At 42.7% G+C, this 22,022-nt stretch overlaps 1 protein-coding gene across 2 annotated transcripts in view; it reads left to right on the forward strand.

The window, feature by feature from the left end:
• The window catches only part of LOC309531939 (glypican-5-like), a 407,839-nt gene that overhangs the window by 38,248 nt on the left and 347,569 nt on the right, over positions 1 to 22,022 (forward strand). For both annotated transcript variants that reach the window (XM_082221811.1, XM_082221812.1), the window contains exon 2: positions 4,490 to 4,651. In XM_082221811.1, coding sequence (XP_082077937.1) covers positions 4,490 to 4,651 — 162 coding nt within the window. The remainder of the gene's footprint in view (positions 1 to 4,489; positions 4,652 to 22,022) is intronic.

The raw sequence follows: 22,022 nt of genomic DNA on the forward strand, positions 1-22,022 counted from the left end.
GCTTTAGGACCTGGCTCCCTTTCCGGGCTGCTTACTGTGCCGCCTTCCTGTGCATTTGAACTTGGCGCGCGCGCCCAACCTCCTACTTTCCGTTTGACCGTTTCTTCTCTCTCCGATGGAGTTGTGGCCACTCCTGACTCATGTCCTCCCCCCTGCGGCGAGCCGCCTGATCCCGATGCCTTGCGCCCTTCCTCCCCACTGCGCTCTGTTGGGGATGTTGGCCCCGATTTCCCACTGCTGCTCTCTGAACCCCCTTTTGTCCCTTCTTCCTGGGGTGTCCCCCTAAGCTCCCGCCTTGCTCTGGTCACTGGCGCTCCTTTCTGTGAATCTTCCGATTCACTGGAAAGACTCGGAGATCTCGGGTCGTCGTCATCGCTCATCTTTCCTTCGGACTCCTCCCCTTCACTCTCTGTTTCCTCCCTTGCCCTCGCCTCTGCTCCTGAACCCCTGACAGTATGTAACCCGAGGTACCACTGTACCATTGCAGCTGAGAGGAGGGAGTTGTTAAAGGAGGCCCAACATTTTTCTGAATGTGCATTCCTAGTGGCAGCCTCCTCAACCCATTCCTGAACTGCTGAAATGGTTCTCCTGCTCCATGGTTCCCCTTCCTGCTGCTTCTCCTAGGTCCTGGATACGGTAGGTCCCAGTTGGGAAGGAGCGAAGTCACCATTGCTTACCATTATCCCACCATGCCCAGGAAGAGCTGATAAAGGATCTTGACTGAAACCATAGAGAGCTGTAACCAGTCAGCACAGAGAATACTGCCCTAGTTTAAATGCAGTGCTTTTTTCGGGGGGGGGGGACACAGGGGTATGCATACCCCTAAACATTTTGTTAATCTAAGTTTGGCCTCATTGAGGGGCAGTATTTCAATATGAGTAGGAAAATGAGAGTATCCCTAAACATTTTTTATGGGGGAAAAGCACCGCTTAAATGATTTTGGTTTCATTTACACACTTTCCTGTGTTCTTCCTCCTCTTTGAAAGGGCCACGAGGCCTGGTTCTTTTTCTGTTACAGGGCATAAGGCTCCACCATGTGTGCTTATAATTACCCAGTAAACTTTAACTTGATTTCCTGGGGAATTCTTGTTGTCTGTCTGATCTGCGACTATTGGGGAATAGAATTATTTATAACTCTGAAGTTCCACTATGATTTTTTATGTGGTGTGACTCAAAGATTGTAATATCATTTTTCAGTGGTATTTCCAATAAAACTGTATTATTATTTTTTTAAAAAAATACTGTATGCATTAGGTTGGTTTTTTTAAAATAAATAAAATTCAAACAAGTTCCATATTGAGTGGCTTTGCATCCCAGCTGTGGCTGACTTTGGTTATCTTGTGGGGGAGGAAGGGAAAGGAGAATGTTAGCCGCTTTGAGACTCCTGAAGGGGAGTGAAAGGCGGGATATCAAATCCAAACTCTTCTTCTTCTTCTTCTTATCTGACTTCAGCATCATTGTGTGTTTTGAGATTCTGTGTGGAATCCGTTGCCTCATGAAACGAGTGTCTGCCTGAGGGAAGATTACTATTGTCAAGTTTCTTCTTCAGGTTAGCAGGACTGCTGTTTGGATAGTTTCATTGGGCCCCATAAAGGGGGCATCTGCAAGAAGGTGGGTCATTAAATGGCACTGACCCATCAACCTGGGAAGCTGGCATGCAGATGCACCCTCTGAAATCTGGTATGCATTCTCTGGTGCTGCAATGCAGTGTGCCCTTAAGTTGCCACACTGTCTGAGCTCTTACTCCCCCTCCCCATGCCTATTTGATGGGGGTATGCTTTGCATTAAGATCAGCTAGCGTGAATTTTTTTTTAATGCTCTCTCTAGAGTTATTTAAGGTTTTGGGATTGTACAAAGCTGCATTAACTATTCTCAGCAGTCAAAGTTGAGTACCAAAACCTAGATTAGGGTGGTGTGGGTTTCTTTTTTCATAATTAAAGATTCCATCCCAAAGCTAGTATTGAGAAAAATGAAATTTCTGAGTTCACAGTATGATGCTCATACCAACATAAAGGCTTCCTAGTGAAACTGCGACTTGCTTTATGTTTTGCTTTAAATACTTTGTGTTCTGCATGGTGTTCTTTTGGCTTTCAGAGGATTTGTGCTGTTTCTGTTTAGTAGCAATCTTCGCAGCTTTTTGGCCCTGGATCTGCAGACATTCTCTTCAACCGTCTGTCTGTTTGTTCAGAAAACTAATGGTGCAAAGAATCTTGGCCACCAATGGCTGCTAAGGTCTCTGTGGCTGTTTCTTCTGTTTTGCTATGGAGATGAATCATTTCTCTGAAGATAAATATTTTCATCAAACCCAGTGTATGATTTGTAGGTAATAACACCTGCAGAAATCCCAAGCCAAAATTATAGAATGGGCATAGACAGGGGGTTCGAATATAAGCTTTTAACCGGGGACATATAGTGATTTCTGAAGCAGGAAAATAAAAATATATATCATTAACCCTGCTCATATCATATGTGGATATGGATGTAAGATTCTGTGGCAGAAATAGGCCTGTATTGTCACTTACAAAAGAAGTAACATAGATAGAAACCTAGGAGCCAGCTCCTAGTTGCTGAGGTCCCTTTGCCCCCCCCATAAAATAATTGCCCCCCCCCAAAAAAAGGTTCATGGGCGTTGCCATTCAAATGGTGTGTGTGCATCATGCCTTGTGATCAATTATGCAGAGTGGGGCTTATATGCCCCCCCCTTTATTCAAGTTGGTACCACCGGACAGAAAAAGAACTAAGCTCTAAACTGCAGCAATTGTTGGTAGGATTTCTTCCTAGACTCCTGTTTTGAAGAACGAACAGACTGAACAGCTCCCAGGTATACATATTTGTGCGTCGAGGTCCCCTAGACCACCCCAATAACTCACACTTCACACATCAATTTTTGTTTAAGGTTTTTGGCATGAATTTGGCCACAACTTTATTTAAATACACACACGTGAGTGGTTGCTTAGACTTTGGTTACGACTATCTGTCCTTGCCCCAGGGACAGAACTGACTTCCAGATTCCAGTGGAAGCCAGTGAGGGAAATAATTTTGGGGAGAAAATGAAGCTGGGCCTCAGTCCCTCACTTCTCACCCTCATGCTCCTGGTGGCTTGCATGGCCCAAGTCCGATCCCAGGGACAAGGACGAAAAGAATGGCAAGCTTCTGGATTCCTTTAACGGAATTCCCTTTCCGCACCACCATTGGAGGGGTAGGCACTTACCCCTCCACCAACCAATTTGAACCAATGCCTAACCGCCAACCTTACAAGTTGTGACGATTTGCTACGCAGTAGGCAAAAACCAATTGGTAACAGCCAATCAGCCAAATGGACAAAATTCCTACCAGGCCCCTGCCCCAAGGCAGACGACCCCATGACAGGCATAGCAAGGTCAGAGGACAATGAACCTTATTAGGGAGGGTGGGTGGGTGATCTGGTGCATGCAGCCCAAGAGAAGGCCCCAGGTTGCGAGCCCTGTATTTAAGACCTCTGACCCCTCCCACACTTTAGCAACTTAACATTCTCCCCAGCAACACTCCTTACCCAATCACAGCATGTGGCCAATTTGCCCAACAACAGTGGGGTGGCTTTTTTGGCCCTCACCGCAACACGTGCTCTCTATTATAGAGAACACGCTTTGTAAGGTGTGGTGCTAAGCATTCAGGTGAAACTGGTGAGCTGACCCCATTCTTCTCAAAAAGCAGATGCAGCCTCTGGTGTTTCTGCAAAAGTGGCAGTCCTTGACTTGACTGTAGCACATTTTGGCTGTGTGGAGATTATTGTGCCTCTGTACTAAGGTGCAGACGGCTCATTCTGTCCCTTCACCCCTTCTGTAGGCCAACTCACAACTCCTGTATCTTCAAAGTCATTCCAGAAGCCATGGAAATTGGCTTAATTTCAATGCATACTAAAGTCAACAGAGGCCTGAAATTATGTGTACAACTCACATGCACACTCTCAACACACGTTGCAGACCAATTGAATACACAACTCAAAGGACTGCTGCTTTTTCCTTGATAGTAAAGAGGACACACAGGGCACTTCAGGATGCTTTCTATTTTCAGGAGGGATTCAGTAGCATCCCAACAAAGTGTGGAATAACGCTTCCTTGATACAGCATTATCTAGCCTCCTCACCTCCAAACAAACTACAATGAAGCTCATTAAATTGCCAAAGTAATCTAATCTTACTGCAAGCAAAGCAGGGTGGATGCTCGATCAACAGGTTGTCGGGATGCTCCCACAAATGATGTGCCTGAATTGGGCTCCTTTTTGAACAGAGGCTGCAGTACATGTAATCCTGGATATGATGGCGTTTCCTTAATTTAGTTGATGCAGTCATAAATGCAGTCAGACGCTGAGCCCTTGAAGTGTACAGAAAGGCTGGACATTTTACTTCTTATGAGCTGCATCACTTTGCTTGTTAGAAATATATTTGGCGCTGTTTGTTGATGCTCTCACCGAGGATGTTTGTTTTTAATTTATTCTTTTCTTGCAACAGATTCCAACTTACAGATCTGCCAGCACAAAGTGCAAACATGTTGCACTAGAAAGATGGAAGAAAGCTATCAAGCAGCAGTTCGGAGAGAAAGGATGGAGAATATCCAGACTCTAAATTTTGAACTGAAATATATGATTGTCGGTCACATCACAGCTTTTCAAGGTAGGAATATTAAGAAAACTGTGAAACAACTTCTTCCCTGTGCCAATAAATGCATAAGAACATGCTTGCTGGCTCGACCGATGGACATCTAGTCAGGCAGCCACATTCTAGTCACAGCCAGCCACATGCATCTAGGAAGCTTACAATCAGCGTATGAAAGCAACACTGTGATGCTGTGTATATGTAATAACATTAGAGTAATATGTGTTAAATGTAGGTAAGTATAATACAGTCAAGGCTTGGTTCTCGAACGCCTTGGTACTCATATGTTTTGGCTCCCGAACGCCAAAAACCCGGAAGTGTTCCGTTTTTTGAACGTTTTTCAGAAACCGAATGTCCGACGTGGCTTCCGCTTGAGTGCAGGAAGCTCCTGCAGCCAATCGGAAGCCGTGCCTTGGTTTTCAAATGTTTCGGAAGTTGAACGGACTTCCAAAACATTCTTGCAAAATTCGAGAACCAAGGTATGTGAATTGGGGTAAGTGGTTGGGAAGAGTGTGTGTACTTGGGATGGTAGAAATGAGTGGCAATTGGGTAAAATTTTGAAAAGGAGTTTGAATATTGGTGGTAGACAGTTGAGAGGATCAGTCGAGAGTTATGAGCCGTTGGGGTTGGGGAAAGAGTGTGTTTGGACGGTGGCAGGGTTATTTGGATAGAGTAGGGTCAGCATTGTTCTTAGTCATTGTATATATGAACTAAAGTAATTAAGAAGAAAGTTCAAAATTAAAGCCATATGTTTCTGTACTCTGAGTGATAATGCAGTGGTATCTTGGTTTGCAAACTTAATCTGTTCCGGAAGTCTGTTCTAAAACCAAAGCGTTCCAAAACCAAGGTGCGCTTTCCCATAGAAAGTAATGCAAAATGGATTAATCCGTTCCAGACTTTTAAAAACAACCCCTAAAAGAGCAATTTAACATGAATTTTACTATCTAAAGAGACCATTGATCCATAAAATGGAAGCAATAATCAATGTACTGTACTATAAAATAAATAAGACAGTATTGTAGATGATAAAAATTAAAATTAGTTTTTTTCCTTACCTGCACTGATGATAGTCATTGTTTGGATGGGGGGCTTTTATCCATTTTCGCAGTCACACAATCAATCAATCAGTAGCTGAACTGGGTTCCACACAGTCACAAAAACGAATTAACACAAAAAGCCTCAAAAATGCGAAATAAGTAGCAAAAACAAAAGCACCAAACTTAATCCATTCCGGAAGTCCGTTTGACTTGTGAAATGTTTGAAAACCAAGGCGCAGCTTCTGATTGGTGCAGGCGCCCTGGAAACAATAGTCGACAGCCACATCAGGTGTTTAGCTTCTGAAAAACATTCAAAAACTGAAACACTTACTTCCAGGTTTTTGGCGTTTGAGAACCAAGGTACCACTGTAAAACCTTTTATTATTTCTGTCCATGTAATAATATAATATAATATAATATAATATAATATAATATAATATAATATAATATAATATAATATAATAATATAGTAATGTTATACCATGCGCACATGCCTCCTGGCTGGCTACAACTGAGGTGGGAAGATATTCAGGTACATAGTATCTGTAGTGGCAGCAGAACCAATGGGAGTTTAGAAATATCTACCAGAAACCTGGCTCAGGGCAGTATACCTTATAGAAAGAGAAGGTGGTAGAGAAAAGTTGTGGTGAATATGAGGGTGGTGCCAGGAACTTAATTCCCATTCAGTTTACCTGGCAGTTATGGAAACATTTTTCAGGTGTAGTTCCAAGATTTATCAACTGCCTCAGTTAACTTCACTAAACCAAACCATTTTATTGCAAGCGCTGGTATTATGATGCATGCCAGACTGTTGATTTTTGGACAGAGGTGCATCCAGATATGAGCTGCACCAATATGCCCAAAACAGGAGGCGTGGGAAGCAGGATCTTAGAGAACCATTTTCAAGGAGTCATTCCTTTAATGTGCTCTTGTACTCATTGCCTATTGACATTAGGTTACACAACTTCACTTTACTGTTTTGGGTACCTGATGAGCTAAAAGAATGCCTGTTTCATCAAGCCTATCCAGACGCATGATAATAGTTTTAAGTATTTTGTTTTTAAATGTTTTGTTTGTGTTATCTTGGTTTTTAATGATGGTTTTATATATATTTTTGTGTGTGCCTTTTAGACATTAAAAAATAAAAATGGATTTGTACACCTCTTTTTCTACATAAACTAATAGTGCAGCATTGTTCACCCCCACCCCCTGGCCCGATTTGTGCAAATATGTGTTCTAATATTTCCTTACCAATACTGGAAATCAAGAAATGCTGGTGTGAAGCTATGTAAGGCAAGACAGACATGACTGAGGCAACAGCTCCCTCTGTCCTGTTTTTCTCCAGCGTTAATAGTATATTTTGTAATAGAATTTCTATTTGGATGGCAGAAATGTGCTTTTGCTGTTGGATACTGTGACAGGAGAAAGGGTGGGGGAGCAATTTGTTCTATTTCACAGTCTTGAAGGAAAAGGCCTTAGTATCCCACACGGTTTTGAAAATCTGGCACCAAGTCACATTTGAGCCCTCTGCTGTGCCGAAGGGGAAATATGGAGCCATTGTTGAATGACAGTGAGTTATTCAAGTGATCTTTCAGCATCATTATAGAATAAAGCAAAGGTCAGAATAGATTAACCTGTCAGGCCCTGAGGTCAGCCAAGCCGCTTTATTGCTTGACTGAGTGAAATCAGTCATTAGACATTTCAAAGTAGCTTGGATTTACAAGCGTTTTCCAGAAATGGCTACCTAAATTATTGTATTGTGAGTGGTTATAAACTTGCTTTGTCCACCTTAGGTGAGAACACGCCAGAATTTTCAGCTTTGGCCTCTTAAAAGCCTCAAAGGCTCATTTGTTCGTTTTGGTTTGTGTGAGGTTTCAAAAGGCTCTCTAAATCTTTTCTTCAGATGACACTGTATAAACATTCTGTTGCTCAAGCAGGGGCGCCTTTTGGATTTTTTTATCCTGAAATAGTTTTCCCTGCATTGAGTTTGGTTTATTGTTGCATGGTATCATTATAAAACATTAAAGGCTGCATGCCTCAGACTGGTCAGAGGACATAAGCTTCATTCACTTTTTTCATTAGACTTCTGCTGCTTGGAACCATTGAAGAATGGGCTGAATATCAAATTAGTCAATTCAAAATCTGAACAATATGCAATATTTTCAGCAACAAATGAGCCACTTCTTTTCTTTTTGGCTTCTCACATTGTATAGATACAAATATTCTCATTAAAAGTAATGTTCTACTGCAGCACTTTAAAAAAACGAAACAAAACCTGCCAAATTTGTTCAGTGTTGTTTTATGGTCTTCAGTTGGATAATATATCACTTTAAAAAATGCAGCCTGGTAGATTTATTTCTTTATATAGAGATTTTCTGTCCCACCCAGCGCACCATTCAAGAATTAAATATCACCATTTCCTAAAATGCAGCCAGGAGCTCAGTACCTGCCCCATACCTGATGCCACGTATGATTTTGTGGTTTAGGGGAAATGGCCTTGTGGGCTGGAGTGGAGAGGCCTGGCAGGCAGAATTTGGCCCGTGGATAGTGGTTCTCTAACCCTGCCTTAAAAACTCAAATAATCATAGTATTCCAAAGACCATCTTAAAAAGCATGACTGTGAATTTAAATACAAGCACCAACAACGCCCTGTTGTCCACCAGGCAAGCCTGGTCTGATCTGGTCAAGCGAGAGTGTCCCTCCCTTTGATATTCAGGCAATGGGACTGGCTCATCCAAAGACGTGACAAGAGATCTGAAAGAGGAAGACACAACCACTGGGCGCCAAGGGCAATATGATAGTTTCAGTGGATACTTCCCACCCATTTGATGTCAGTCCGAGGCCAGAATATCTTTGGACAGAGGCAGCTCCTTGATTTATTTTTTTAATGATTTGGAAAGTGACAGTTCCTTTAGTGATGAACTGTGTGCTCTTGGCAACTTGTGTTTTGTGTCCTCGGTGCATATTGTTATTAACTTCCTTGGGCTGTGTGCACACCATACATTTAAAGCGGGTGACTTCTCCCAAAGGAGCACAGGAACTATAGTTTCTTAAGGGTGAGCTACAGTTCCCAGGATCCTTTGTGCTTTAAATGTATTGTGTGTATACAAGGAGATGAAATGAGCTGGCTAAAGAGCCAAATAATGAAATCTCTCAATGGGTTAAATGGTCAAAACAATCTGCCTTGTGTAAGATAGCTAAGCCTGCATGGTGTGCATCCAAAAATAAAGCTGAAACATTGCCCAAGATTACAGAATTCTGAAGGCAAGCATTAATTTGACATTGGGATTTCCACTGGTGCATAACCTTGGCTTAATTTGGCTGCTGCTTTTGAATCCAGTCTTAGCTCTGTGCTCAGCATCTTGAGAATTCCATTTTAAATAAACAAAGAAATGGATATCCTCCTCTCTGTGGGATGGCTCAATCCTGTGTAATTAATCGTGGTGGACCAATAGGTTGATCCTTGCAGTGCTTTTCTGTCCTGCTGAAGTGAACGAAAGGTAGTGCTCTAAGGACTGGGCTGTAAGAGTGTTAATTGAAAGACTTGGGTACCGGCTTAAAAACCTTAAAGGAAAGTGCAATCGCCAGCCGACCTCTGTTAAAATAGTTTGACATAATACTTTTCTTAGAAAAATGCGGACTTACAAACACCTTTTTTAATACTTTCACCTATAAGGAGTTAGTTTTTAAGCTATATTTTGGAGGTTATTTCAATAGTCTTGCCATTAGGGCTGAAATGGGATAATTTTAACAGCTGCCAGATTCGCATAGAATGATTAGTATATAAGGCTACATTAAATTCATCACATCTGCACATAGATATTGTTGTTCTTGGCATCCTTCCCATTTCATACATGTGGTTAGGCTTAGTGCCGCCGCCGAATTCTCTGTTTTAATAAAAAGATTTGCAATATTAGCAAACCATTGCTGGGGCACACACTTAATAAATCAGTTGCATTCTAAAAATATTTTTAGTTTTGACTTGCTTTTACTAGTTGCTGTGTCAACTGCCTTTAACAGTGAAGGGTGCGCAGCTCGCTGATGTACACCTCTTGATACAGGGAAGAGGGCTTATGCCAGCAACAACATTCCTCCCATCTATTTGGGTTCATTATCAATATCTTCAAAACAGCAGTTGTATATTACTAGCAACGGCAGCCTATCTTGCAGGTTTTTTCTTAATAATAAAAAAATACAGTATTCCCCCAGTTCAGAAACTCCAAGTCATTGCAAGGTGAGCAAAACCACCCTGTGAGCTTTCAGCTTTCAGCTTGCGATGGCTCATTGCCAGCCCTCCATCCTTCTCTGCTCCCAGTTTCCCTCCCCTTCTTCCCTTCCAGTCACCAAGTCACAAAGGAGGGGGGTGGGGTGGGAACAGCAGCAGGAAAGGCTGGTGAAATTTGTCCTAAATTCTGATGCTTTTCATCTGCAATGAAGAGGCGGGAGCAGACCAGGTGGCTTGACTGTCAAGGGAAGATCTGAAATGTGACAAGTGGTGCTGTGTAAAACGAAAACTCTGATTCCAAGTTTCTTTTAAAGTCTTTAATGGGAAACATTGATTTTAACTGGGAAGTCCTGCTTCTGAAAGTGGCACTGATTCACAATGCCAGAGGTGCATGTTAATATTGTCAGAACTTGAGTCGAAAGATGAACCTGTATTCATTTTTTGCTTAAGGGATGTTATTTCATTTATTCAGTTTGGGAGTCCCCTCTAGTTTCCACTCACTTGCCTGGTTGCCTTGGATAGGAAGATTTATGAAGGGGAGGACTCTTCCTTATAATAATTTGTGGTTGTTTATTATTCTTATTATTATTACTTATTTGCCACTACTTGTTTGACACAGGACATTTATGAACTGCTCTTTCTTCCTCCTCTTCAGCTGAAAAAGCCTTCTGCTCCTTTAAGAGCAATTGTGCCTTAGCTGTGTAGAATGAATGCGGCTTTTCTTGTACAGTCATATCTTGGATCCCAGACACCTTGGTACTCGGACGTTTTGGCTCCCGCAAACCTGGAAGTGAGTGTTCTGGTTTGTGAATGTTCTTTGGAACCTGAATGTCTGACGGGGCTTCCAATTGGCTGCAGGAGGTTCCTGCAGCCAATCAGAAGCCGTGCTTTGGTTTCTGAACATTTTGGAAGCCGAATGTCCCGCTTGCTGTCTTCCCTCCTGAGGAAAATTCCCAAGAACAAAGTAAATTTCTATTTATTCTTGATGGGTTCAAATGGCACACATGTGGAGACAAACAATTTCGATGGGAAGAAATATCAAGGGTGTATGTGGGAGAGTAAAGCTTTGCCGCTCTCAGAAACTAAAGAGAAGTCTCCCCTCCAAACACTTTGAATGAAGTGGTAACAGGTGCTGCGTGCAAAACGAGAGAGAGAGAGAGAGAGAGAGAGAGAGAGAGAGAGAGAGATGGCTCTACTCCTGTCATTTTTACGCTGAGGGTAATTTAAGGTAATGAGAATCCAAATACTGGTAATTTATTCATTCTGCTGCCGTTTTCTCTAGGGATATGCAGGACATGGTTCTTTGAAACCTATCCCAGGCTTCAGTCGGTGAATTAACAGGTATTAGGGGATGTGAAGAAATGGTTTGTTTTAAACTCAACTGTTTGAGACAAATTGGATTTTGATTTGATTTGGAGCATTTCTCTTCTGGTTCATTTGTTCTTAAAGACAGAGGAATTATAAGCTTCCTAGTGATGATGATTGAACTGGTGTGGTATGAAACACACAATGCCTGAAACAATTTCTGAGCTTCTTGCAAGCCTAAGCCAGACCCTACTTATAATTCTGGATTTTTCTTCTTTCCTATTTGGTGGAGTAAAGAGCGATGTAGCCCTGTCACAGAATCCTTGTCATTTCTCTGACAAGCAAGGAAATGAATTGTTGGCACTGCTTGCTAGTGCTTCATATTGTTCTGATTCCTCCACACAGTCCTCCAGATTGCACCAAGAGGAACAGATGGAGTGTGTGTCTGTGTGTGAATGCACACTTCATTCTAACAATTGAAGGAATTCCACTGGTGAATGATTCCCGACAGTATCCTAGTCTGTCATTGGCCAACCATTTCAAATGAGTGCCAGCAAACAGGCGTCCCTCTATTCAGAAGGCTGAGATGTTGTAGTTCACGGCATAAACAGACTTGTCAGGTAGGAAAATAAATCAATATATTAAAAAAAGCAAAAGTATGAGTAACCAGAGATTCCCTGCTGCCTCTTCAGTAGATCACATTGTATTCCACCCCACACAATATCCTTCTACTAGAATTGCTACGTACTGATATCGTGAGCCCACAGCGTATGATGGCTGTCCCTTACCACAAACATTATAACTGCTGAACGTTTCTTAGTTTTAAAACCAATTTTGTCAACACTATTTCTGCTTCCCCAGGCATGGTCTAGCTAAGTGGTTTTTCCACTGACCACACCTTCACAGCACTGTGGTTTAACAATCAAGCCCTTTTCACAAGGAACTCGGGGAAATGTAGCTCTGTGAGGAAAATAGGGGTCTCCTATCAAAGCCCAACACCCTTAACAAACGTTTCTCAGAATTATTTGGGGGAAAACTAATGGTTTCTCATCATCCTGGGAAAAATGGACAAGTGGGGTGCCAAAGGGTTCTGACCTGGGCCCATTGTTATTCATTGTCTTTATAAACGACTTGGATGAAGGAATTGAGGGGATGTTCATCAGAACTGCAGATGACACTAAACTGGGAGGGATTGCTAATGCCAGAGAAGACAGAATCATGATTCAAGATGACCTTAACACATTGAAGAACTGGGGCCAAACTAACAAAATGAGTTTCAGTGGACAAATGTAAGATACTACACTTAGGCAGGAAGAACCAGATGCACAAATATAAGTTGGGGGACACACCTGGCTTACTAGCACTACATGTGAAAAGGATCAAGGGGATTCAGACATAAGCAGGGTCTATGAATCAAGGAAAGCCTGGACAAAATAAGTTTTTACAATACATCTGAAGCTGGTTTACATATAGCAGGGAGGAGAGCATTCCATAATAAAGGAGCAAAAGCAGAAAATGTCCATCTTGTGATATCACCATCCTGTGATATTCTGTAGGGTGCAGTTCCATGAGTAGAATTTTGTCAGATAATCTAAGTGATTTTACAGGTTTATACAGGGGCAGGTAACCTCATCCCGATTATGTTCGTACAAACAACTTCAGAAAAATGTTTGGGATACACAGGGGAAGGTTTGATTAGCAATGCTGATTTGCAGTGGCGTGCTGAAAGCCACACGGGCTTTGATTGAAAGTATCCATCCCTGTTTGTAGTTAATTACAAAATGAGGTTCAAGCACAGTGCTGTGAATGGATTCAATCCAAAATCAATGAGCTATTTAAAAGCCGAGAGATCTCAGCTGTGGTTTCTATTACTTGCTGTGTGATGATTGAGAGGTAAAACTGCTGTTTCAAAATAGGTTGTCATGATTCCTAAATGCTAGGTCTCTTGCTCAGAGAATTGGTTACAGCTTGCCTTTTCGCATGTGTAATCCTACTAAGTATAGCTCTTCTCCATAGTGACTTATTGAGCATAAGTCTGGCCTGTGGCCTTTGGCACAAATGTTTCCTCACATAGAGATTGCAATTGCTGAGCCCTCTCCAGCTTAATTTTGAATTAGCTTGGTCCCTATAAATTTTCTCAGGGAGCATTTAGGGAAAAGTTGAGTGTCCTTTAAAGTTGATACTTGTTCACAGATGTGTCTTACTTTATTGGCCCTTGTGCCACCTTTGTGGTGAGGCTTGGAAATTCAACTGCCGCTCCTCTTCCAAAGTAAAAAAAAAACCACATTGGAACAGACAAAGCTTGAGATATGGGTGGGGGACAACTGCCACAAAATCCTATGCAAGACTGTTTTTTCCTTGGAAGACCCATTGCTCAGTCCCAAAGCAGATGATTTGCATGCCGACTGTCTCCAGTTCAATCCCTGCTATCTCTAGACAGTGCTGGACTCCTGTCTGAAACTCTGGAGAGTTGCTGCAAAACAGTGTAAACCAGGTGTGGCCAATGGGGCACCCTTCAGATTTTGCTGAACCCCCTTCAGCCCCAGCCAACATTGATAATATTTAGGAATGATGGTCCCAACAACATTAGAAGTGAATTGTTTCCATTACTCCTGATGCAAACAGTACCAAGCTAGGTGGACAACTGGTATGGCTCTGTATAAAGCAACTTCCTGTTTCTAATTGAGAGTACAATGGTACCTCAGGTTACAAACACCTTGGGTTACAGACTCTGCTAACCCGGAAGTAGTACCTTGGGTAAAGAACTTTACCTCAGGATGAGAACAGAAATGGCACGGCAGCGGGAGGCCCCATTAGCTAAAGTGGTACCTCAGGTTAAGAATGGACCTCCAGAACAAATTAAGTTCATACCAGAGGTACCACTGTATTGACCCCAAAAGGAGAAGTCATTAATATATTAAATGTGGAAAAAGACTAGTAAATATCTTCAAGTGTTGCCTGGATCTTTATTTTGAACTTTTGTTTCCCTGAAATATTGAAACTGGAGTGCAGAAGATTATTATAAATGAACCACACCTGAACGAGGTGGGTTGAGCTGTGTTGTGACGTTCTGAAGTAGGTGCTGAAAATGGACTTAGATCTGACTTGGAAACTCAGTGTGATCAGCAGGCTTCTAGAAAGACTGTGCTTGTGCCCTAAGGGTGCTTGCAGGTGTGGAATCCAGGAGCAAAAATGTTGGCAGCCTATGCGTATTTCTGCAGTTGTGTTAGATATTATGCTTGAAGTTAAAAAAATTTAATTAGTGAATTACTTGTCAGCAACTTACTAATTTTTTTTTTTTAGGTATCTAATTTTAAACCAAGCATCTAAGCTGTCCCATTGCTGCATTCAGTTCTCCTTTTACTTTATTATACCCTCCAGTATCTCTTTCCAATATTGAAAAAGACTCCGGTGGGTTCAGCTAGCACCTGGAGACTGGAGATTGGGGAGCAGGCAAAGGGTGAAGAAGCTCCCAAGATGATTTGTCTTTCCACCTGAGGAGCATGACCTAGGGAAGAATTGTCTTGTCTGCTTCTTCTTTTTCATCCATCTCTTTCTTACTCTACTCTGGGATGGAGAGGGTTAAAGTTTGGTTATGTGGGAAGGATATCTAGGATATACTAAAACTTCATTGCAGTGAACTGATACATCAGTTTAATGAATCACAGTAGGAAATAATGTAATTCTGATACACTGGGCAGTATCTCTCAAGGGAAAGAAGAGTGGAGGGATCTTGCAATAAATCAGTTTCTGTGGAATCTTTGTAGAATTTGGCAGACCTGTTACAATTCCTTAGAATGAAGTCTATGATTTTGCTTTTTTGTTTATATTTGCTTGTTTGTTGGCTCCTGCATATTTTTATGGATGTGTATAATACATAGGAAGTTTATATGAAAAATCAAACTCTGATTAGAATAAAAGACACCATCCAGGCAAAACTAGCCACTTTAAACTCTTATTCACTGGTCTGTGCATGCTTAATTCTGCCACTGAAATCCATTTTTGAACTGCCTAACTTTGGCTTAGTTGTGCCCAAGCTTTTAAAGGAGCAGTAAACTGAACTGGCTTAAAATAAAATAAAAAACTTCAGCTCTTATTACAGCACTCCCCACTTGCATTAGATTTTTTTTAAAAAAATCTGATTGTTTTAGTTTCATGATCTCAGCATCCCTGCTATAAATCCTTGTTGGTATAACTCCAAACAATGTATTTGGACACTTATGCTTTGCTAGTATTCCCTAAACTCTGTATTTTGATGGAACAGGCTTGATCTATCTCTGTAAATTAAACCCTTTACTTCAGCTGCCTATCAAATTGGGTTTTTTTGTCTAGCTTTTCCTGAAGTTCTGACCTCTTTAATATCTTCAACATGTAGAAATAAAGAGAATTCTTAAGATACGCCAGGCAGCCTTAGTAAATGTTAGTATTCCTTTATGAACAAATGGCCTGTTAAGCTTCTGCTTCGGTCTGCAACCTGAGCACACTTGACCTCGGAACGCCTAAAATGATATCAGCTATCCTCCTGGCTATGCAAATAAGATTATTTTGGGGTTGCTATGAAATGCAGTTCATTGACAGAAGGCTCATGTGCAGTTTGCCGAGGTTTAAATTAAGACTGACCTTTCCATATTAATCAGGATAGAAATCCTTGATTCAAAAGTCAAGCAGCATGCTTCATCTCTTCATATTGCTCTCCTGAGCTCACTGTGGGTGCTTCCCCAAGTTCCTATACAAGGGATTAGAGGGGAGGGGAAGCAGTAGTTTTAAGATGCAGAAATAACAGATTTAGCTCTGTTGATGGTAGCACTTTGTAATTGCAAAATGTTCTTGTGGTCGCAGGCCTATCCAAAGCATGGACTTCAATTTCACGACAATTTGCTGTTGTTAATATTGTATCATTTTACAATCAGTCTCTAAAACAAAATACACAAATTAAGAGCTAGAGCTGCCTATACTTTGAGTAAGGTAGATTACTGCAAGATAGATTATTGAGAGTATGTTGGCCATGGAAGCCACAGAATCTTCAGAGCTTACAGCACCATGGAAATCACACCATGTTTTGAGTGCAGAAGTTGCAGACATGTAAATATAAACTGATCATCTAATAACACCTTAAGGCAAGATGCGGTATCTTTGAACAGACATGCCTGCATGTTTTTGTTTGTTTTGAGAAAAAATCAAATAGTCCTGTGGCTCAGATGAGGCTGGTTACACTGGGAGAGTAGGTTCAACCCTTTCCTGTGCCATTTTCCTGATTTAAATCACCCTCTCCTGTTACCAGCTTCGCTACACATGTACTCATGAACTAATATTTTACGTGTGCTCAAAGAACTGACCCTTCGGGGAAGTTTACTGGAGACCATTGTGTGCCACAGAGGTTACTGCAGTGGACAAGAAGGAAAGAAAGAAAGAAAGAAAGAAAGAAAGAAAGAAAGAAAGAAAGAATATTTCCTCATATACTTGAATCACACAATGCACTATGATTTAAGGTATTGATTTGCACAAAATAGTGGGCAATGAGTAAAATAGCTTTGCAGGTTGGTGCAGCAACACAGAAACAAAATGTAGCAGGATGGTTAGTTCAGTGGCAGATTTAGGGTGGCACGACCGGTTTGGTTGCACTGGGCATGGAGTCTTGGAGGTGCCACAACTATTGTGTTGAATGGAAGGCAAGAGGTGTGTGCGTCGAATTTTGGTGTCACAGAAATCTGAAACCCCAAGGTTAGTTGTGGTTTGAGGACCCGATCCCCGCATAGTGGAATGAAAACACACGGACACGTGATATAAGGTTAATGGGCAAGAAAAGGCCACAACTTTATTGATTACAGCAAGTGAAAAGGTATTGGCTTAGGCATTGGATTACGTCAACTGACTCCACCCACTCGGAGAGGGGTGAGTCTAGAGAGGGGGGTTTATTTACCAGTAGGTGGAGCCTGTTGATGCCTGCGTCGTTGATGCCTGCGTAATCCAACTATAAGCTCTCCCCTGATGTCACCGAGGGTCGTGCCATGGCCTCCCGCCACGCAGGCATCGGACAGAATACACGACCGCCTGCAGGGACGCGGACTTATAAAAAATATTGGGGGGGCCGGGAAAGCTCGCGAAATGTAAATAAGCTCATGAATATGCAAATAAGCTCATGAATATGCAAATAAAGTGGCGCCGCCCCCTCGTGAGCGAATAGGGGAGAGCGTGCTGCTGCCTATTTATCAGCTCCGGAACAGCTGATATGCGGGAAACCTGGGGCTAGAGGCAGGAGCCCCCGCCCCCGGGGATTCCCTAATCTCGCGGGGGACGGCCGGGGCTCTCCGGCTAGGGCGCGCGGCTGGCTGGCTGGCGAGGGAGCAGGTGGGGAGGAGGCGGGGGACGGTGGCGGCGCCCGAGATTATTGGGGGGGCTGAGCCCCCCAAAAAATTTTTTTAAGGGGGCTCAAGCCCCCTCAAGCCCCATGGAGTCGGCGCCTATGACCGCCTGATTCCTTTAACGGAATACCCAAAAATTGAAGGCGTAGGCGATGGCCACACCTAGCCCTTCCACACACCACAACACATTATTCCAATGCCTAACCTACCCACCAATACCACGAAAGTTGTGACGATTGCTACGAGGTAGCCTAATGCCAAATAGAAAAATTCCTACCAGGCCCCCCGGACAACCAGGGCGACCAACCTAAGGTCCATAGCAAGGCCAACCAAAAGAAACTGAGACCTTGATCTCCAAGGGAGTGGAGGGTGGGTGACTCGCGACGGGACGACGAAGAGTGAGGGCCACGTGGCTGGCGCAGCAGTGATTTACGCTGCCGTCCACGACCCTTCAGAGGCACCTGGTTGGGTGCCTACCCATGGGCGTGGTGCGCCAGCCAGGTGAGAGGAGGCAAGGGGGCTAATGCCCCCTGCTTGAGGCGGGGACCGGTTCCCGCCCACAACCACTCCCCTCTTTTGCAGGAGGAGAGTCTTTGTGGTTCGAGGACCCGATCCCTGCATAGTGGAATGAAAACGCACGGACACTTGATAGAAGGTTAATGGGCAAGAAAAGGCCACAACTTTATTGATTACAGCAAGTGAAAAGGTATTGGCTTAGGCATTGGATTACGTCAGCTGACTCCACCCACTCAGAGAGGGGTGAGTCTAGAGAGGGGGGGGTTATTCACCAGTAGGTGGAGCCTGTTGATGCTAATCCAACTATAAGCTCTCCCCTGATGTCACCGAGGGTCGTGCCATGGCCTCCCACCACGCAGGCATCGGACAGAATACACGACCGCCGGATTCCTTTAACGGAATACCCAAAAATTGAAGGCGTAGGCGATGGCCACACCTAGCCCTTCCACACACCACAACACAATATTCCAATGCCTAACCGCCACCCGAGCCCAAAAGGCTCGCCACAAAGATCCAAAACTCTTCCAGTACTCCAATCACAAGGAATTAGCTCCGATAGCAATAAACAGCCCCCCCCCACTCTAAGCCTTGCGAAATACTTCCCTGGCTTCTGCAGACAGCAAGGAGGGTAGACCTGTTGACTCGTGACGGGACGACGAAGAGTGAGGGCCGCGTGGCTGGCGCAGCAGTGATTTACGCTGCCGTCCATGACCCTTTGGAGGCACCTGGTTGGGTGCCTGCCCGTGGGCGTGGTGCGCCAGCCAGGTGAGAGGAGGCAAGGGGGCTAACACCCCCTGCTTGAGGCGGGAACTGGCTCCCGCCCACAACCACTCCCCTCTTTTGCAGGAGGAGAGTCTTTATTGCATGATCCTTCATGAGCATATGCCAGTGTTTCCCCAGTGGGTCATCTGTTACCAGTTGTGCATTCCAGCTTCCCAGTTTTTCAAAGGCACTCAGTTGCTCCCAGGGTTCATACTCATTGCATTATCTGCAGTGTCATGGACTTGGCTCAAAAAATATGGATGGGAACGGCACTGCCAATGTAGAAATTGATGGAAAAGAAGGCCACTAAGATGAGTTGCTATCCCTATCCTTCATACAGTACAAACATATGTAATGGATTCAAACAATTAAATCTGATTATGGCAGTATTCAGTTTGATTTCACAAAAATGGGTCCATTACAACATGCTTCTTCCTTAACAGTGTTCTGTTCCTAGATTTTTGTGTTTTTAAAATAAAAAACAACTGAAGAGGCAGCCCAAATATTCACATAATTGTAAACACATTTTATACTCCAGGGACTTTATCATCTTTAAGATGCTAAACAACATCCTAGGTATGAAAGCCCGACTTCCACAATTTTGTGAAGCAGATATGTGTCATAAATCATTCTCAAAGGGGGCATTACATGATCATTGGCTTTCCTAAGTGACCACATTGTAAACCTAATATGGATTCTTAAATGTGAAAGAATACCTCATTAAATCATAATTGCATTCATCTAATTGGTTATAGCTCTGTGGATGCCATCCCATTATTTCCCAGTTACGTAGTTCACTGCAAGCTGCCTGCTGGCCAGTCCATTTCATCTGTGGTTGAGTTGCATCACTTAACTTGTCAAACTACCTAGTTTGGCTGACTGGCAGAATTCTAAAGATCGCTTTTTTAGTTGAGTCTTCCTTACCACAAAAATAAAAAGAATTTATGTACAGTAAAAATAAGAGAGCGCTCTTTATGCAGTAAGTTTTCTTCAGACGCAGTAGCCCAATACTAACGAGCCATAGCTCAGCAGTAGATCTCAAGTTCCCCAGCACTTCAGATAGGGCTGGAAGAAATTCCTTTTGGATGAAACCCTGGAGAGCTCTGTTGGCAATTGTGAGCTAGATGACCAATGAGCTTTTTTTAAAGGCATCTTGAAAGTTTTCAGCCTTCCCGAATTTCTCTCTCCCTCCCCCCCTCCTCCATTTTTACTGATTTCTGAAACCCATTTTGTTTCTCTTAAAATTTCTCAGATTGGTTCAGTAGTAGATAGGTAGCCGTGTTGGTCTGCCATAGTCAAAATAAAAAAATTCCTTCCAGTAGCACCTTAAAGACCAACTAAGTTAGTTCTTGGTATGAGCTTTCGTGTGCATGCACACTTCTTCAGATACACTGAAACAGAAGTTGCCAGATCCTTCTATATAGAGAGAAGGTGGGGAGGGGTATTACTCAGAAGGGTAGTGGGAATGGGAGATAGGCAGATAGCTGAGAGAGCCTGTTGACGACTCTTAACGACTGTAATAGGTCTTACAGGAAAAGGCAAGGGGTGAGAAGGTAAGAAATGGTTTAGTCATGTATAGTGAGATAAGAATCCAGTGTCTTTGTTCAGCCCAGGTCTTTCCATGGTTTTAAGTTTGGTAATGAGTTGTAATTCAGCAGCTTCTCTTTCCAGTCTATTTCTGAAATTCCTTTGTAGTAAAACAGCTACTTTGAGATCTTGTATAGAATGTCCTGGGAGATTGAAGTGTTCTCCTACTGGTTTCTCTGTTTTGTGATTCTTGATGTCAGATTTATGTCCGTTTATTCTTTGGCGTAAGGTTTGGCCTGTTTGTCCAATATAGAGAGCTGAAGGACACTGTTGGCATTTGATGGCATACACAATGTTAGACGATGAGCAATTAAATAGTCCCGAGATGGTATGTGTGATGTTGTTGGGGCCAGTAATGGTGTTGTCCGGGTGTATGTGGCAGCAAAGTTGGCATCTGGGTTTATTGCAGGCTCTGGTGCCAGTGTCTGTGTTAAGTCTGGTTGTAGTATTATTGTGGGTTAGGAGTTTTTTAAGATTGGGTGGCTGTCTGTAGGCAATGAAAGGTCTTCCTCCCAGATTGTTTGTCCATATTAGAACATCCAAATTTGCTTCAAAAATTGCTTTAGATGAAACTTGCTATGGCAATTAAGGGATGCATGAACCCACCATGAAAAATGGTGGCTTGTCTGCAGCATTTGAAGCCACGGGCTCCTTCAGCCACTTAAGCTTAGTATATTTTCCACAAAGGAAGATTTCATATTTCTTTTAACAGATATTGGTACCTCAGCAAAAGGAGGGGGGAAAGGAAAAAAAGAGGCACAACAGAAACAAGACTTTATAAAATATATGGCATTTGTAAAAATAGATAAAGTACACTTAAGGTATACCCTCAAGTGTATTATTGACCTTGTCTCCACATCCAACAGAAACATGGATAATTGGTAAATTTGGTTAGGACTTTATTATTTTCATGAAATTGCAGCCTGTCCCCTCCGGCCATTTCTAGATGCACCATTTAATATATCAGCAGAAGATTATTATTGTTGTTGGCTAGCTCAATAAAAGTAGCCATAGGTAATGAACTAAGCATTGAAGGCCTGGTGTGGGTGGATGCCATTACTTCTCACTTCACTGACACAATTTAATATGTTGCAAAATAAATAGATGAATGTGTTTGTCAGGCCTTTACAACCTCCCCCTCCCCCCCCCTCACATTTAGCTACATCAGTTCTAATGTAGAAGCTTGAGGGGTTTTTTTTATTTAAAAAATGCAAGAAAAATACTTTCTTTTAATACTTCTTTTTTGGAAAATTAAGCAGAGAATTTGATTATCTTTCCATCTCTGCTTTACAGACACAAAGTTGTGGGGTTTCTTTAAGCTAAATGGGGAATAGAAAATATTTCACTGGAAATATTGGATACAAGCACAGGTTTTGCTTGCCTTCCAGCTGTGAAATAACTGACATAGGTCACATCCACATCACATATTTAAAGCATGTTACGCCACTTTAAAAGGCATAGGAATCCTGTGGGGCCATAGTTTAAGGGTGCTAGGGATTCCTGGGGGCCCCCAAGGAATCCTGGGGGCCATAGTTTAAGGGTGCTAGGGATTCTCTCTGAAGGTTCTCTGTGAGGGTGTTGTAGTTCATCACAAT

The sequence above is a fragment of the Podarcis vaucheri genome (assembly GCF_965113315.1).
Source record: "Podarcis vaucheri genome assembly, chromosome: 5".
Classification (NCBI taxonomy): Eukaryota; Metazoa; Chordata; class Lepidosauria; order Squamata; family Lacertidae; genus Podarcis; species Podarcis vaucheri.